General features: G+C 39.1%; 1 protein-coding gene across 4 annotated transcripts in view; it reads right to left on the bottom strand.

The window, feature by feature from the left end:
• C15H19orf12 (chromosome 15 C19orf12 homolog) overlaps positions 1-17,712 on the bottom strand; it is a 57,963-nt gene that overhangs the window by 25,550 nt on the left and 14,701 nt on the right. For 2 of the 4 annotated variants that reach the window (XM_056360816.1, XM_056360817.1), the window contains 4 exons: positions 16,184-16,334; positions 13,903-14,030; positions 7,672-7,767; positions 7,309-7,388 (listed from right to left, as the gene is read on the bottom strand). In XM_056360816.1, the coding sequence (XP_056216791.1) occupies positions 7,309-7,388; positions 7,672-7,767; positions 13,903-14,030; positions 16,184-16,334 (455 nt within the window). Of the gene's footprint in view, positions 1-7,308; positions 7,389-7,671; positions 7,768-13,902; positions 14,128-16,183; positions 16,335-17,712 lie in introns of those variants that run through there. The other 2 variants (XM_056360819.1, XM_056360818.1) reach the window with 2 other exon arrangements.

Here is a 17,712-nt window from a genome sequence, read left to right as displayed (position 1 = left end):
GAATAAATACGACCTACCAAATTGTCATTTTTATGGGTATTTACAACTGAGGCACTTTGTAAACCTAAGAACTAATATTTCCCAAAGGAAATCTGTGCTCTCGAATCTTGATAAATTATTGAAAAATACAAGCCACTACCAGCCCTACAAATTTTCTCTTCTATTTCTCCTATTTTTAGTTACATAGGAGGTGTCAAAGTAGATTGGACCACTGATCTATTTCACCGGGTATTTTGCTGCAGCCATGGTTAGTGCTTCAGAGGGATCCTATAATATTTTTGGCTATTTGATCAAGGCAGTGTCAAAAAAATTCTTTCCTGAAACTTGACGGTTTTCAATGCCCGATTGAAATATTATTCACGTAATTCTTTAAGCTCTCAAATTACTATTAGAAAAGTATTACAGACTGTAATTTCTACAGCCCAAATGCCACCAGCTGCATTTGCTCTCGTGAATGCTTCAGTTGATGCTTTAAACAGACAGTGCAAGGAATAAAATAAGCCATCCTAGTTCACCCAAATTCCAGTACTCATCACCTCACGGGTATAGTGCTAATACTGTGTAAATTTAATAACACAGTACCAACCAGCTACATCCCTAGTTTCTTAATTCTGCAGGCCAGGTGACCCAGGAAGCCTTCATTTGATCGTTGTATCTCAGCTCTACTTCATCTCACCTACCCATTCACTTGCCACATGAATTTCTCCCATCACCTTTATGCTGTCTCTGCCCACAAAGGCTTTCAGAAAAGTCAAACCAACTACCTGCAGAGGAGATGGAGACTAATGAGATGAGGACCTCTGCCCTTCACAATCTTCCTCTGGAAGATGACAGCGCACAACCATACCTCTATAGTTTTGGCCTTAAGGAAACAGAAGTTTCCGACACAAAACTGATGATTAATATTGTCATCCATAACAGAACAGTTGAAAGCCATTTCCTTTCATCCTTATTTTCCAGCTGACAGTTGACAAGAAGTCAACACTATTCAGGATAGTGTCTAAGACATGAGATTCACAGTATTTTTCAGCAGAGACTTATTGTTTCCCCCTCTTGGTTATATCCCTGTACAACAGCACAGATCCTCTCAAAGACTTTCAACGCATCAGATTTTGACTAAAGCATCATGACGTGGCACTCATCTCTACTTTTACTCCATTTCTAAGGGCAGCTGCTTTTCTATTTTTCTTTGCGCATCTGTGGACAACAAAATCTTTTCTCTAGCACAAGAATGTCTTCATTAAGTCAGTTTCTGCCTTCAGCTTATTCTTAGTTTTCTGCATACTATAATCTATGTATATGCACAAGAAAGGCTTGAGAGGCAAACTGAAAAAAGCAGGAAGCTGGAACAAACAATGAGGCAGGAACTGCGGGAAACTTAAGCGTCTTTTCTTGCCCTTACTGTGCTGCCTTCCTTTTCATCCTTGTTTACTGTTAATTTGGGATTCCTCCGACATTTGTATGAAATGATATCAATGTCTTCTGCTTTGTGACCTCATTCTGACAGCAGTATGACATGGCACAGCTAATATAGTGACTGGTACAAAGTAAAAAAATTCTGAGTTTAACTACTACTTTGAGTACTTAACTTTGTATCAGATTTGGCAAATTTACATATTTAAAACGTCTTGTACACTTAACTTACACTTTAGCATTTAATGTTGTTCATTAAGTAATAAAAAGGTCTTAAATACCCACTCATTCCTCAGCTGCTACCCCCTACACTGGATATTCCATCTCCCTTTCCACAGGTAGTAGGACAGAAGAAGTTGCATTTTAATATGCAAAGCACCCAATAACCCAGTGATCCATGCAACCAAACAGCATCTTTGTCACATTCATTTCAAGAAGAGTGACATCTTTCAGAAAAAGAAGTTATGGAACACTAATGTTTGCTGTCTGACACTCAATTTACTTTGTGAAACAATGAAGATCTGGACAGTGACAGGAAAGAGGCAAGTTAGACAGAAGTAGTTTCAGCCCAAATCAGAAAAATCCCTTTTTGGTATCTTGAAAGAAACCTACCTGTTAAGATAAACAGATTTTTTTAATCAAGGTAACTAGCCTCATGCATATTTTCCTATGCTGAATTGTTCAGCAAGCAACATCTTAGGCTGACCTTACCTTTACTACCTCTGAAGCTTCAAACTGTAAGCAGAGAAACAGACGATGTGAACTGCAACCCTTTTGCCTCATGTGAAAGGCTTTCCTATTTGCATTGCAGAAAGGCTCTTTTTCTCCCTAAAATTATCTGTGCATTTGAAGACTGGAGTGAAACAGCATCTATTACTCTCAACATTTCACCAGAAACCATCTGGCCTTACATTTAGTTCAGCTGCTGCCTCCGTTTCCTCGATTCGCTGCAGACCTACAGAGGCTGACGGGAAGGAGCGATGACTCTCTGACTGCAAGCAAAGCACAGGGGTGAAAGGGACGCAGCTTTGAAGGCTGGAATACTTCAGTGCCCCAAAGGCATCAGTCTGAGATAGTGCACAGGCAAGTTGTAACTTTGTCAGATAAAGAATAATCCAAGGGAAGTACTGAATAGGTCTGTCCGGACCTGAGCGAGCGAGTGTCAAAGACTTTTCGACAGACGAAGTCAGCAATATGAATGCAGTCAGGAAACTATGCAACATTTTCAACTTCAAATTGACCAAGTATGGACTTCTCAACGGAAGATTCCTAATCAGTCACAACATGAGAACAATGTGACCGAACTTACTAGTCCTAACACAAGTCTAACACACAACCGGCTTTTTATCCCTAAAACAAGCATTCAAGGGATCAAATAATCCTTGTCACTAAGAGTCAATGGTTAGAGTAGAAGAAAAAAAGTAAGTTCTGCATTACCTCAACATGAACAATTTCTTGCAAACCCCAATACAAGCACTGGTTCTTATAAAAGCAAAGAGCTATCTGGGTGCTTTCCCTGACACTTCTATGGCAGGAATCCAGCTCTGTCTCCCTGTAAAGGATTTTAAGTTCTGATGGTATTCCTGCAGTAGAGTGGAGGGGAGGGTCAATTCTACTACACACCATGGCATTTTAGCCCATTAAAAGAGTATCTCAGCCCAATTCTCCACAGTTCCTGAAAAATATATGATTTAGGTCACTTAGATATCCAAGTGCTGCAAATGTGCAAGAAAAAAGTCACAGACTGCTCTGCTCCTAAACTCAACTCCCAAGTTCCTCAGCACAGCGAACACTGACTGGATGTTAGGGCAAAGGCGCAGCAAGTGAAATTTTAAGTGAAATGAAACCTTTAATGGTTTATTTTTGAAGATACATACCTCTAAATCTCCCCTTAAACCTAAGAGCTGTGAATTCCAAGCATGGCTTTTGCTACAGATATCACCCCTTACTGCCACAATTATCCTGCCAAACTTCAGCTTTCATTTAGGAAAAATGCCTCCCTAAGTACACATACCAGCAGAGACACTCTTTGAAACATAACCTAGGTGTGAACTCACAGAGTCTTAACTGAAGAGGCTGCAAACAGCCTGAAACTACAGCAAACATCCCCATTCACTTCTCTCAGGAGAACCATGCAATGCAGCAATTTGTCATGGACTTCAAGACTTTGCTAAAGCCAAATATTTTGGTTTCCTTCCCCCTTCCTGCTCTGCCAGCACCTGCCTGCAAGCCCTTTATATTGCTCAGTTTCCCCCCAGTGAGGAATTTGTTGGAATAGGTGCAGGAAACAAGAACTGGAGTCCAACTTGTAATCAGGGATTCTGCGGAGTCAAAATAATAGGATGAAAGAACAGCGTAGCAGCTGGTTCAGCTGCCTAAATGACACAGGGAAGAAAATTCTCTGAAAATTATCTGTAAATCTTACAAGCTTACATATTTTCAGGACCAACATAGGCAAAAGACACATTTGCTGTCTTAGATCCAGATAAAAATACTCCAATTTTATGAATGGAATGAGGTTACATTAAGATTTATACATTAATTTAGACCACAAAGTCTATTATTACCAGTGAGTTTTACTTATCTATAATTCCACTAAAAAGACCCCCACTTTTCTAGGCATCTTCCCTGTACTAAAGACGATGACTCATGTAAAGTGAGTTTGGTACAAATGGCCACTTACATTCTCTCTGCTGGTTCATAAGTTAAGAGTGAGAACCACATGTGAAATTCAGGTGGGCAATTACTGTTACATTTTCAAAATCTATTTTTAAGGGTTTTTTTCTGCTCACCACAGAACAGACAAGAGTAAGTACAGTAACTATGCAAGAGCAAACCCTGAGAGAAAGAAGAGCTCCAACAAGAAGGGGAGGCCACTATCTGACATTTGAAAAGGGCAAATCGAAAGCAATCAACACCCAACAAAATGCTCAATGTAGGATGAGGTGATAGCATAGGATATGCTTAGGATACTGTAATGAGGCTAACAAGTGCTGTGTGTTTTAACATAAATTAACACAAGATAATCTCTTCACATATTTAAGTGATGCACTTCAAATTAATTAATACATATTTAATAGAAGTCTTCTTGAACAGCTGTTATTTACTTCTGGAGTTTCTACACATTAGCACTGCCTCTTTGTTCTGCTCTGAAGTTGTTCATGCTCCAAAGTACTTTAACAACTTGGGCTGTATAAAAATTGAACAGTCTTCCCAGAAGAGACAGCCTTTCTGATAACTTAATATTTTTACGTTAAATATTCAAACACTTTCTGAACAAAAGGTCAAATTCTACTTACAGCATCTGTGTAGAAACAGGCAAGCAGATGCTTAATGCTGCTAGACAAATAATTTCGGCACAAAGAATGATAAAGAGTTGGTGATCAGTCACATTTCCAGGCTTTAAAATCAGCTTTCCTTTATTTCTGTTCCCTAAATTCTGCACTTACTATTCATGTGTAACACTACAGACCTAACTTATGGCCTGTTTCTTCCCTAAGTGTTGCACAGTGGTATGTTAAATGAAATCCTGACAGTGAAAGTGCTGTCTACAGTAATCATCGCATGTTATGAGTATTACACCAACTCATTAGGGTTTTTGTCTTACAAAGACTACTGCATATGGCATTACTTCATTTAGACCTTGCACACAGCGTTGAAGTAGTTCTCCTCACCACCACTTTTATTCAGATGACAACCCGTTTGACTTCCAGCCACTTCTGAGTTTCCAGGATGTGAATGAGTGGAAGCCCAACCAAGAAACGTGCTGGTAACACATTACATTTTCACACTCGTGGTGATGCATACAACTTTTGGTAACTATAATCAGTTTCTTTAAAAACATTTATCATCACTAAACTGTCCTTATCAGTGTATCCGTTGTAGTTTTCAGCTGACTTCTTGAAGATGCTTATTCTTCTTATGGCACTAGAGCACTGGCTAGTACTCACTGCTTACATGTCAGCCTTCCTAGCTCACAGGCTTACTGAAAATAACTTTCAAGTTAGCAACAATTGTACTAGAAAATATTTGTTGGGACAACCATCATTAAATCTTCTGTGCAATGATGTATGGAAATATATGCGACTTGTGAAAGGCAGAAAACCGTCCTAAACACACAAAGGTGAAAAATATGTACTGATTTAAGCACAATGATATTATGATATCTAAATTCATTCTTTTTTCACACATTGTGGTGCTTTTCACAATAAAGAGATCAGATGGCACCCATTACTCAGGCTAAGAGCTTAAAGATTAAACCAGATCAACGCTTTACCTGGTAAATATGCTGTGGGTGAATGAGTGTGCGGAAGAGATTTAGAAAGCATCTTCATGATCCTCGAATAATTCTGCACTGTCTATACCAGCAACTTGGAGTTAGAGCTGCAGATGCAAGGAACGAGGAAGACTTAAATTGACTTAAAACGACCTAAATTCACGCCCTGTCTCCAGGAGTATGGCTGGCACAAGACTGGGTTAGCTTTCAGCTAGAATCAGCTTCCTACCCCGTGAGGCCACACGAATACTGCTGCCGGCACAAGAGAAACTGTGGGGACAAGTGGTTGGGATGGAACTGTTGGGTTTTATGGAAGCCCAAACACACAGCAGATTAAAACACCTGTGTAAATGTGGACTTGGACAAAGTAGTGCCAGCCACAATAAACAGGCCCCTAAAAGCATTTCTATGCATTGAAGCTCTGTCAGCATGTTTAGAAGGAAAAGAGAGAAAATCAGAAGAACGCCAAGGTTGTCATAAGGTCTAAAGAATCTCTTTTCCAGAAGGTCAGCACACCAAAGACATTTCACTGCTTTTGACAGGAGTCATATTGGAGACAGACTAGTCCAGGAAAAAGAAATCCAAGGAGAAGACAACCTCATACTGCGATGTTCTGGAATCCCATTATGTTAATGAAACTAAACCTCCTGAAAATCTTTTTGCCTTTGGAAGGAGGAGGTATCTTTTGTTCAGAGAAGCACAGGCACTCTGCCAGTTGACAAAAAATATGTTTGCACACTTGCTTTGATATCTACGATATAACTTTCATTAGCATCAGAAGTCTGATGCATGGATGTCCAGGAAAGAGAGAGAGACCCCAGAGGACAAACTTAGTTCCCAGTCCCAAGGAATGAAAACATGCACCCACATTTTAAACACCCATGACATAACAGGTATTCATTGAGTTCTTTTAAACTTCCTTAGAGCTAACGGATCAAATTCAAGGGGAATCTCTTAAAACATACAGTGAAACGGTAATATTTTTCCTCTACATTTTACAGGAAAAATGAAAATCTGTGTTTACCTGTCAGCTGTGGTAGAAAGGTTTCCATCATAATTACACATTGTGTGTTGGAAGGAACCTGGCTGTTTTTAACATCACTAATACTAGTCTGGAGAGGTACAAAGCTGTAAGAACTTGCTCAAAAATAATAATAAACCTTTATTAAAATTTCCAATTTTTGCAAAAACATTTTGATTAAATTCCCATTCTACTTGAAATGTAATCAAATATTTACATTTATTGTCTAGTAAGTATTGTAAGTAAATCAATTTCCCAATTATCTTACATTTCTCTATGGTATACAATTACTACATTTTTGTAATAAATGCACAATTTAATGAAAAAATAATGATCTTGAACTTTAAAAGAGCCCTTCATTTGAAGAGACGAAAGTGCTGTACATTCATTTATTATGTCTTACAACCTGTGTGTCGTATGTACTATTATCATCATTTTACAGATGAGGAAACTGGAAGGCTAATTACCTTGTCCAATTTGCAATACTCTTAGCTGTAAACTCAGGGCATCCTATTGTACTCACAGGCAAAACAAAACTCAGCTCACCTGTGATGAATATTTACTACGAATTCTTAACCTCCATAAGCATTTTACTTATAGGAGAGAATGTATTACACAAGCCTTTGGAGAGTTGGTTTCGCATTGACAACGGCTTTGAGTGCCACAGAAATGTGCTGCCTAGAAACAAACATCAGAGCACCAGTTTATTGTAAAGTGTCACCACGCTTCCCAGCTAGTTACAGAGATGGCATGCTTTTTCATTTAATTTTATTAGCTATTCAAGCACACATTTGTGCTTTAATTCTGTATGATGTATCCTACTGCATTTATACATACACACAAAAAATTACTGTTTACCAACAACCTCATTCTCTCAGTTTACTTATGTGTTCCATAAATTTCTTTACTCTGTCAGGATCAACACCATTTGCCCAATAACCTTCTTTCTTGAAATACGAACCAATTATTAAAGCATTTGCATCCAAGTAATTCCTCACGTTCTCCAGAGTCACTCCAGACCCAATCAGCACAGGAATCTTCACAGCATGTTTAACCTCTGAAGAGAAGAAAACCAAAATTAGGGTTAAGTTCTATCTTTGAGACTATCAAGACTAATTTGTGTAGTTTTTCAACAATAAGGAAAGGTATCAAGAAACTCATGATCACGGTATTTCTTACTTCTACTATAAAATGATGCAACTTCTTTAGAAAAAACAGCTTCAGTTCTGAACACCTATTAAGAAAAATCTCATTTTTATTTTGTTTTGCATTCTGTTATTGTATGAAATGCTGCAGAAGGATATTCCTGGCCACATACCAGAGGGTGGTTTCAGCACTGTGGAAGAAATCAGTTGGGTCTTGGTACCATACCTGTACCCCTCTCTGTGCTCGAGGAACAACATTTAAGCAAGATTACGCTGAACTGCCTAGCAGAGAACGTACTGCATTTTACTATATTCCCTCATAAATTCATTTTTATTCCACATCCCTAGTAAGAAGAGATGCTAGAGGAAGTTTTTGCACAGCAGGACCTTTTTTTGTTACTGTGACTGTTACCACCCTGCTCGGAGGCTGCGTTGTGCTTGAGGTACTACACATACACGGAAAAGTACCATCATTTACTACTGCGTTGCAGTAGCACCCAGTATAGATTCCAGGCAAACCAGGCCCACTGCCTTGACAAACGAGTTACTAATACTGGAGTGACCAACCACGTCGGCTGCCATGCCCCATGCAGAGTCTTAACTGTGTTCTCAATTTCCCTCACCTTAAGATACAAATAATCACCTCCCCCAGTGTTTCCACAAAGTAATCAAAATACAGCGACAAGAATAAGATTCCATTCTTGTTTCCATTCATTGTATCACCTCAGATCCTTTTTTCGAAGTCTGGTGAGATCATTACAGTGGCAGAACTATTCAACAGAGCTGTGCTCATTACAATTCTTCAGTCATCAGTTTAAATCACAATAATGGTAGTTGGACTGGTGTGTATTTCTGCCAGGTCTCCTTGCTGAATTTATGCTATGTTGACAACTAGTAGAAGATCTTCAGTGAAGAAAGAAGGGCCTTATTCACAGGGAATGAAAAAGGAACATGCTCTCTACTTCATGATAAATTTCAGGGACTTTGAAGTAGGAAAGTAAGCAGTGGCCATACAAACTACGTTGATAGCTCCAGCTAGTTCACCAGAAAGCAGAAGATAGTACTGATAATGACTACTTCTCTTTCCATGAATGGCACCTGAACAAAAAAGCCAATTATTTTTTCTATATACAGTATGTGTTATTTAATCACCTGACCCTTCAGCTGGCTCCAAAAGGAAAAAATAGCTGGAATATCAAAGTATCTAAACAAGGCTCAAAATATTACAGTTCACCCCACCAGGGATGGATTTCAGCCCACGGTTCAGGTGCTCACGCTCACCGTGAAATGCAGGCATTCTGGCAGGCCTGACTGCGCACAAACTGATCAATGGCTCAGTTACTGTAGTTCACATTTTTCAGACTAAAACCAAAAGGGGACGGCTGTTTTGACCATGGACAGGGTCTCCATAGATAAATAAAAGGTTAAGAGTATTGTCTGCAGAACTTGAGTCAGTACTGCCTCGGGGTTGGGGGCGGTGAGGAGAAATTAAAATCCCAGTTCAAAAATTACTAAGTATCCTTCTAATCCTTTCATTTTGAACTGACCGTCTTAAGACTAACTCAGAGGACTGGACACTTCAACCTTTGCTTATAGAAAAGTTGTGAGGCATCATTTCTGACCTTTAAAAACATATAAATTGCCTTAATTGGTGATAAGCTGATTCAAGATGGTTAGAGCCTGAGGTAACTAGGGAAAGCATACATGCAACATGTAAAAGTCTGCTTCAAAACACTGTTTAAATGAAGTTTCATCAGAAGTCTAACTTATTAATAATGCCTCAGGGAAGGCTAATTATTTATCACCTTCCTACTTCACCAAAGAAAGGGGATCAATTAAAAATGCTCTTGAATCTCTTTTAGGTCACATGCCCTACCATTTTTCCATCTAGGAACAATAACGCCTTCTTACAAAAATTCTAACACAAAAGTAAAACCATTCCACAGTCCTTATTGAAAATTTTAAACAAATCAGATGGATCATGCATACATGATTAAAACTGTAGTTATTTCTATGCATATTTTATATTCTTATAGTCATCCAGCTTACAGCAACAAAATAATTCATTTTTAGTTATTTATAGCATTATTACTCAGATCCTGTTCTAGAAAAATCAGAATTTTATTTATACAGTATCTACACACTCTTACAAATACCAGCTTTACATAGATACCAATGCATAATTAAGGTGCTACAACTGACCGCAGATCTGAGCAACAGTACTTTACTGTACTCCCAGGGGAACTGCATTCCAAGTCAATATTTGTTTTTATGACAAGTGCATAAGGCACATTAGCAGGTAGTTGTTTTATAATTATTTCACATCAGTAGGAAAAATGAAGAGCCAAATAATTAAACAGAGCGTGATCACATGGGTGTAAGACAACAGCTTAGCCTTACTAGGCAAAGAGTAAAAACCAGCGAAACCTGAGATTGCTGTGAAACTATAAAAAATCCCAAAGCTTTCCTAAGTGGCAAGGTATCCAACTCCTGCTGCGATCCATATATGACACATGGAGTCCACACACATCTCCTGTGCTGGAGATTTATTCAGAATGACAATGTGAAGAATGGCAATGGGAGCACTCAGTCTGCAATGAGACTGGGTTACGCAATTAAGTATGCTACAGATGCTACTTTTAAGTCATTTCCAAGCACATCAAGGCCTGAAGTTGATTAGTAGAAAGTGATTTGTCTACCGGCTGTGTTAATACAAATTTTAACCTGTAAAAGCAAATAAAGTAACAGCAGTGAGATACACATTTGCATGGCAGTGTTCAGTCACTATCAAGATGTCTCTAAAAACAGAGCTTTGCTTTAAATCTCCCGGCTGTCTTGGCTTTCTTTTTCCAATTACACTTTTTTTTTTTTTTATACAAAGAGAAAAGGAGACCATTTTGTGATGTTTCAGTAATCAAGATCCTACTAAAGTTTACACAACTCACACGTTTCTGTTTCAATGAACTGTAACTAGAGGGCACTGTGCTCTTTCTTGTGACAGTACATCTGCAGATATGTCTTTAATAAAATCAAATGAAATAGTGCTTGGTTGCAAAGCACAATGAAAGCATTTGAACTATGGTATGCACAAGTTACATGAAATAAAGGCCAAATGCTCCTAGCTTGAAAACAATGGCAAAGAGCAGCATAAAAATAAGCGCCACTGTTCCAATAACTTGCTCGACCACTCTTCTTTAACAGCTTTTCCATACGCAGTAATCACTGCACCATACACAACACTATGTTTATGGTAATGCTCCACTGTAATACATTTTAGGTTTTTAATTCAGCAGACTTTTTCTTCTGTCATTAAATCTAGGGCTTACAAAAAAGACTGATCAGACTGACACCTCCAGTTTCTCTCTGAAGATACCGGCAAAGGCAGCAGCCCCGCTTCCGACCTAAATGTACCATCAAAAGGTGAGGGGGGGAATCAGTCTTGATGCCCCTTTTAGGAAAAATAACTGAGGCGGCGACAGTCACAGCCGGCTGCTGGGTTTCAGGGTGCATCCTGTTTTCCACTGTTACTCAGCTGAGGCAGTTTGCTTTGTGCTAACAGATAACTACGCAGTCACGATACAAAGCTCTGGTCACTTAAAACACAGACTGGATGCCAAGCTGGTATTTCAGCAGTTACATCCACAGATCCACGCGCCAACCACGGAACATTTCACAACGTAGCAAACTGGAACAAGCTTCTACAACCTCCTAAATGAAAATATCGCTTACTAATTGTAATTCAAAATGCCCAGCACCTGCTCCTTAATGACCCGAAGTCTGAGTTTTAGACCTTGTACTCCACCACCCACTGGTGCCCTGCTGTACACCCAGGGAGTCCTGGAGCAGAGCCTGCCAGCCTCTGTGAGGCACAACGCTGATGGTTGCCTATGAGCAGGCAGTGACACAAACTACAAACACAGTTCTCTGGCTTGACAGGGAAACACTCATTTCCCACACCCCATCACAAATCAGTCAATTCAACACAAAGACACAAAGGCAAAAAACACTTCCATATTACCTCACAACAAAGCTGAAAAAAAGACATGACAAAAATCTCATCTGTCTCTGGGTTCTGCTTTCAAGAGATGCTTTGCAGTGTGATGAAAGGTGCCCAATTGTGTGTATCATCGTAATACAACACTTTCAGGGCTGCATAAATTCGTGGAATGCAAAATTTCACTCACATCAACACCAACTTTGTAGACTGTAGATTTGATTCCTTTTAAGAATCTGCTGACATAGATATGCCTAATTTGTCATTTCCTTATACCCTGGAATATTGATTTTTAAGTTATTCTCTTAACTGTTTTAAGCCAACATCCTTCTCTTGAGAGGGCCTGCTAACAACCAAACTGTTGTGACCTAAGTAAAATAAACCCATGATCTGCAGACTCTTGCTTTTATAGCACAAATCCAAACACTAAACTAATGTGTGTACTTCATTACAGCTGCCACCTCTGACTCATTTTGTTCTTTGGACTCAGAAAGAAAACAAGACTGACAGACTGACACGTTTGTTCACATGAAAGAAAAGCAGAAGCCATGGTGGTGTCTGTTGGGAGTCCTGTGATGAAAAACCTATGGGCCTAGAGGTCAGGTTTTCGCTCCGGTGCAGGAAATCAATGGAGGTTGCACATGCGTATGTGAAAGCAGAATTTAACCTAGGATTTTTCCGTAAGACTATCAAATCCTTTTTTAAAATTATTTAATCTGCATTAAGAGCGCTGGGGACATTAATTGCAGGCAGGGATGGAGCACTAGATCAACGAAATTTGCAGTCTCTAAAATATGCCTAGCCTTCAGGGTCACCTGTTCCAGGTATCATTTCTAGTTTATTATCGTGAAAGACCCAACTAATTCAAGTGCTCAGTGTTCAGAGCAAGCCATCATTTTCTTTTTAACACTGGTGATTGAAGCATAGCCATTTTATAATCTCTTATTTGGCAAAAAGTTTAATATGTATGAAATAAGATCCCATCTTGACAAGTTCAACATTCATTTTAAATGCTGTTAAGCACATATGATATTGCTAGAACTGTAAAAATACTGAATGATTTCATGTTATTTCAAAAGATATTTGAGGTCCAGGTATCTACGCCAAGTAAAGCATGTTTTTCACTCTCATGAGCTAATGTAAGTTGAATAGAATACACTCTGCACTGGAACTTCAAAACATGTTAAGTTAAAGCACGTTAGCAAAAGTAAAAGCTAAAAAATACGTATTTTATTTTATGTAGTGAGACCCTCAAATTCAAGCCAGTCATCTAAATTCAAATTACTGATGAAAATTAAATGCCCCCATGACAGAACTCTAGCATGGAAGCAATCCAGTTTCATGAAGACAGGCCAAACTTATGCCAATATAAAACTATGAAGAATCATATAACACTTGCAAAGGTCAGAACTCATAGCTCACATGACTCTCACTTGATAAAAAAGTCTACACCATTTAAAAATCATTTTGATCTAGTATCTTTTTATCTACCAATGAACTTGTATTCTTTCTGAAAATCTTCCACACAGAACTTTCCCTGATATTACTGTTTGGAAAGTTGCCTTTCCAAAATGCCCCTTTTCTTACAGGATTCCCATTTTCATTGTGAAAGATAAAAATTCTTAACTCTTCAGTGGAAAGATTTATAGTTAGTTTTATAATGATACTATAAAGTAGCTTTTACTTATATTAAGACTTTGTAGAAATGAAACAGTCTTTTATTTAAAACAATTTTGCTTATTTTTTTACTTTTTTTCATGTAAGCCTCAGTATCATTCAGTATTACAAAAGTTTGAAACTAGTTGTCATTTTTGTCCCATCACATTGTTGTTTAGAAACACAAGACAGCCAATCTGAATAGCACCTCCATCACATTCATTCTGCAGTATCAAATCAAACCCTACGGTGAGAGTTTCTTCCCCAACCCCGCCCCCCCCCCCCCCCCGCCTTTTTTTTTTTCGTTAAGGAACAGCAGATATATGGATTTTTTTTCTACGTTAATCCAGAAGTGGATTCAGTGCCTGTTGCCCGCCCTTCGTATGACAGCTCTCACCTTTCAACTCCTGAGGATGTGCGGGCAATCCGGTAGCGGTGCCAGTCAGTACAACCCCATCAGCCAGGAAGAGCTCAGCAGCCGCAGCGGTCTCGGACACGCTGACATCTGCAGTCAGAGCGTGAGCACTGTAAATAGCAGGAGCGTACCCTGCGGTTACTGTCGGCACACACATTTGTTATCCATCTTGCTGAATGTTTAGACTGCATTTCTTCATCTTCCCCGCTGTCAGAACAACGAAAAGGCAGCCTTTGTGACAGAGGGCAAGTGTCCTGTTTTAAACCGGGCAGTAACATTGCGACATGAACAAAAGGAAAAATCCCAACTTGTTCCATCAGGGAACTGTAATTGATCAGTCTGTTGCTTTGGGTCCCCTGTCTCTAAGGAGTGATTACTAAGTCTGAACTACCAAATGTCAATTGAGACAGCTGCTTACATCTGGAGCACCTGTATTTCAGAAATGTTGAACACACACAGCGCTCTGACTTCAAGTGGGAGTTGTGGATGTGCAGTCACTCATAAATCAGATTCTGTTGCCTAGAACAGAATTAACACCCTCCATTTCACGAAGTCCAACTCACAGAAAGTATAGTTATTACCTATGATATAATCACAGGAATCATCTTACACAGCAGTTACAAACATCAATTACCTGCAACCTAGCTTTACAACAGCAGTCTTTGATATACGGGTGATGCACTTCGTCTGAAAACTGTAGCAATAGCATCTTTTAATTTAAACAGTTCTGAACATTGAAAGAATTCCAGTCATTGCTGGTTCAGCACCTGACTTTGCTGTTTCTGTACTTCCATTCAAGAAGAAATCAGTGGCTATGGCAAACACATTGGACACATGGACACAATGGAGCCAGCTTCTTTCCTGGACGGACAATGCTCTTAGGAGGGGCACACTGGCCACGTTCAGAGGCAGCACATGTACAGTGTGTTCCACTCACAACGATGGATGGAAAAAGTACACTAACTCCCTTTCTGCAGCTGGAGAAAGGCAGGCCGAAGTAACTAATACATACAAGGAGGTTGAAATGGGGCTTAAGAGTAGTAGGCACCCTAAAACTAGCACATGGACAGTAACCATAACACAGCAAGCAGACTACAAAAATAGTTTCTCCCCATACAAAGAGCAGGAAGCTGGCAGCTCTCAGTGGCAGGCATATTTTTCTACAATAAAAACCTCAACCAACAAGTCTTTTAACATTTCCTTCTTAGCTTATGAGTCTGCCTGAAAGAAAAGTTTTCCTTTCTTAAAATGCAAACCCTTTGAACAACAGGAGGTATAATCCAAATATCAATTCATCAACTGTCAAGCCAAAGGGGAAAAAAAATAATCACACGATTCAATCAATTTTTTTACAAAAAGTCTAATGCAACCTATTTTTATTTTTTATTTTTATATATGTACACACATATATTAAGAAATCATTAGAAATAAACCACTCTGAAAGGACCTTAAAAGTTTAATTTGACCACATTGCATTGTTTCCTTTCAATTTTGAAATTTATTACCTGTTTATTAGGTATTTAAGATCTTCCAGACTTGGTTATTCTCATGATAACCTAATTAAAATGTACGTGTGTAGTATGTGGGTAATTTAGCATGTATAATACATAAGACTTAAGCAGGTTTTCTGGGGGAAGAAAACCCAAAGAGTGACATCTATATAGCTGAAAGTACCATATGACAGTTATGATAGAGTATCAGCAGAAAAGAAACTGGATTAATCTGTCATAAATTCCTTCTGTTTGATGATCACAGAACATAATCTATACACAGACAGCACTGATTTAAGTAGAAGAAACCAGTATTACTGGCAGGAAGGAAAGGAAAAAAGAGAATAGATTTTTTTAAATGCCAAAATATTAATTTGGATGCTTTTATAAGGCAACTGCTTGTATAACTACAAATAACCTTGGACGCCTAGCCTCCAGAAACAAAATTTCTTTAAATGTGACAGCCATAGACACAAGTTTACAAAATCTCACCTAATAACAGATGCAAAACTTTTACAGTCTGCACTTAAAAATCCTGAAGGTTAAACAACGGCAGATTTCACAGATGCAGCAACCTGCGGCTTACAGGTGCAAATTTATTTTTAAACATAGCCCCTAATAGCATTGCAACACCTTGCTTGAACAATAAAGTACCCCCTATATCATTAACTTTCCTGACACAAAATAGGCATTAACAAAAAATATCAGAAAATGGAGGAAAATGTAAGATTATTATTACATGAATATTTACATAAAATATTGTTTCTATTTACCTATGCTTCTTTTTAATATCAGCAAAAATCTGAATGTTCTCTGCTCCAACTTGTTTCCTGTACCGTAGCAGGTTACCTGCACAGGCATTTATAATCCCTTCATCAGCAACATGAGAAAACACAAACCCTTCGGCTCGTATAAAATCAAGACCTGGAAGAAAAAAAAATAAAAAATTTAGCAGTATCTTAGCTAAAAGTGGAGACCAAAACCCAGAAATCTGTATTTTCTCAGCCCCTACCCGTTTGCTCCGGTGTGATTCAGGGCAGGCGGCCTGCACACCCTGCTCCACCTCTTGCCATGACGTGTCAGCGGGCACGTGCTGACAGAGGAGCAGGTAGGTCAAAACACAGCTCCTTTGTCCTAGAGATATGTCTTACCTCCAAAAAGCATCATTAACTTGGGTGTCTCCCCTCTTTCCAGATACTTTTTCATTGTATTGCTTCTTTCCCAACATCTGTTCCCCTGTTCATATGCCTGAAGTTGGCCATCAGGCCAAAAAGCGTCAAGGACGCAGCAGCAGAGGAGCAGCATTAAGTCTTCTTTCTTTAGGAAATCAGGCAAGAAAACACAGCCTGACATCATATACAGCCTGTTTGACTTTCCATCTGAACGTACCTTGCGTTTTCTACACAGCATGACATCAACAAATTACTTCTAGTGCTGTGCCAAAGGTACAAAAAGGTAAGGTCTGGGACTAATGAAACATTTTCCACTCTACTCTGAACTTACTCTGTCAACCCTACCATGTCTTAGCAACGTGGTTTCCACTATATTCATTCATTTTCTGCACTATAAAGGTTTTTTGGGGTAGATACTTAAGAGGAAGGTTACGAACAGCACTGACTTCACACAGGCCATTCATCTACTCTCAGGGACCCCCTACACAGCCTTGAAATATCTCTGTGTAGAAACACTGAAGCCTTGGGCCATAGCGTCACAAGCCCACAGCTGTGAGGCTCAAGATTGAATTCTGACCCCCTTATTGTATTCTCTTCTTCTCTCCAGTCTTTCATAGACTTGAAGTTTATTTCACCTGTCACTCCGTGGGCACGTAAAAGCTCTGCACTCATCTCGTGCAGCCTTCTCTGTTCTTCACTTACTTTAGAGGTCTCTTCCAAGCCCTTCTGAAGCTCTGCGGCTGCTCCAGCTTTGGAGTCAGCCGCACATTTAATTAGAGCTGACATCATAACAAGGAAACCAATGCATTTGAAAGCAGCCATCAAGAATGCAATCTCACCCACCCAAGAACTGCTTAGGTGACACAGGCCTCACCTTAGCACATTTAAAATACAAACATAAATGGTCTTTCAAATGTATTTACCAAATGAGAAGGTGCCTGTTTATTTCAAAATTTCAGTTTCATGCCAAAAGCCCTGAAGTTGCAAGAATAGAAGCTTATGCCCAATACAGAAGAGCCTGTATTGCTTAGCAACACAGACTCCAGCTAACAAGAAACATCACAGATGGATGCCAAATCAAATGCAAGCTGTTGTCCTGTGCCTGGAGATTAGCAGGTGAAAAGCATGGA

Source organism: Falco biarmicus, chromosome 15, assembly GCF_023638135.1.
Source record: "Falco biarmicus isolate bFalBia1 chromosome 15, bFalBia1.pri, whole genome shotgun sequence".
NCBI lineage: Eukaryota > Metazoa > Chordata > Aves > Falconiformes > Falconidae > Falco > Falco biarmicus.
The sequence above is the reverse complement of the archived record's forward strand: the minus strand, read 5'-3'. Positions and strand labels throughout refer to the sequence as shown.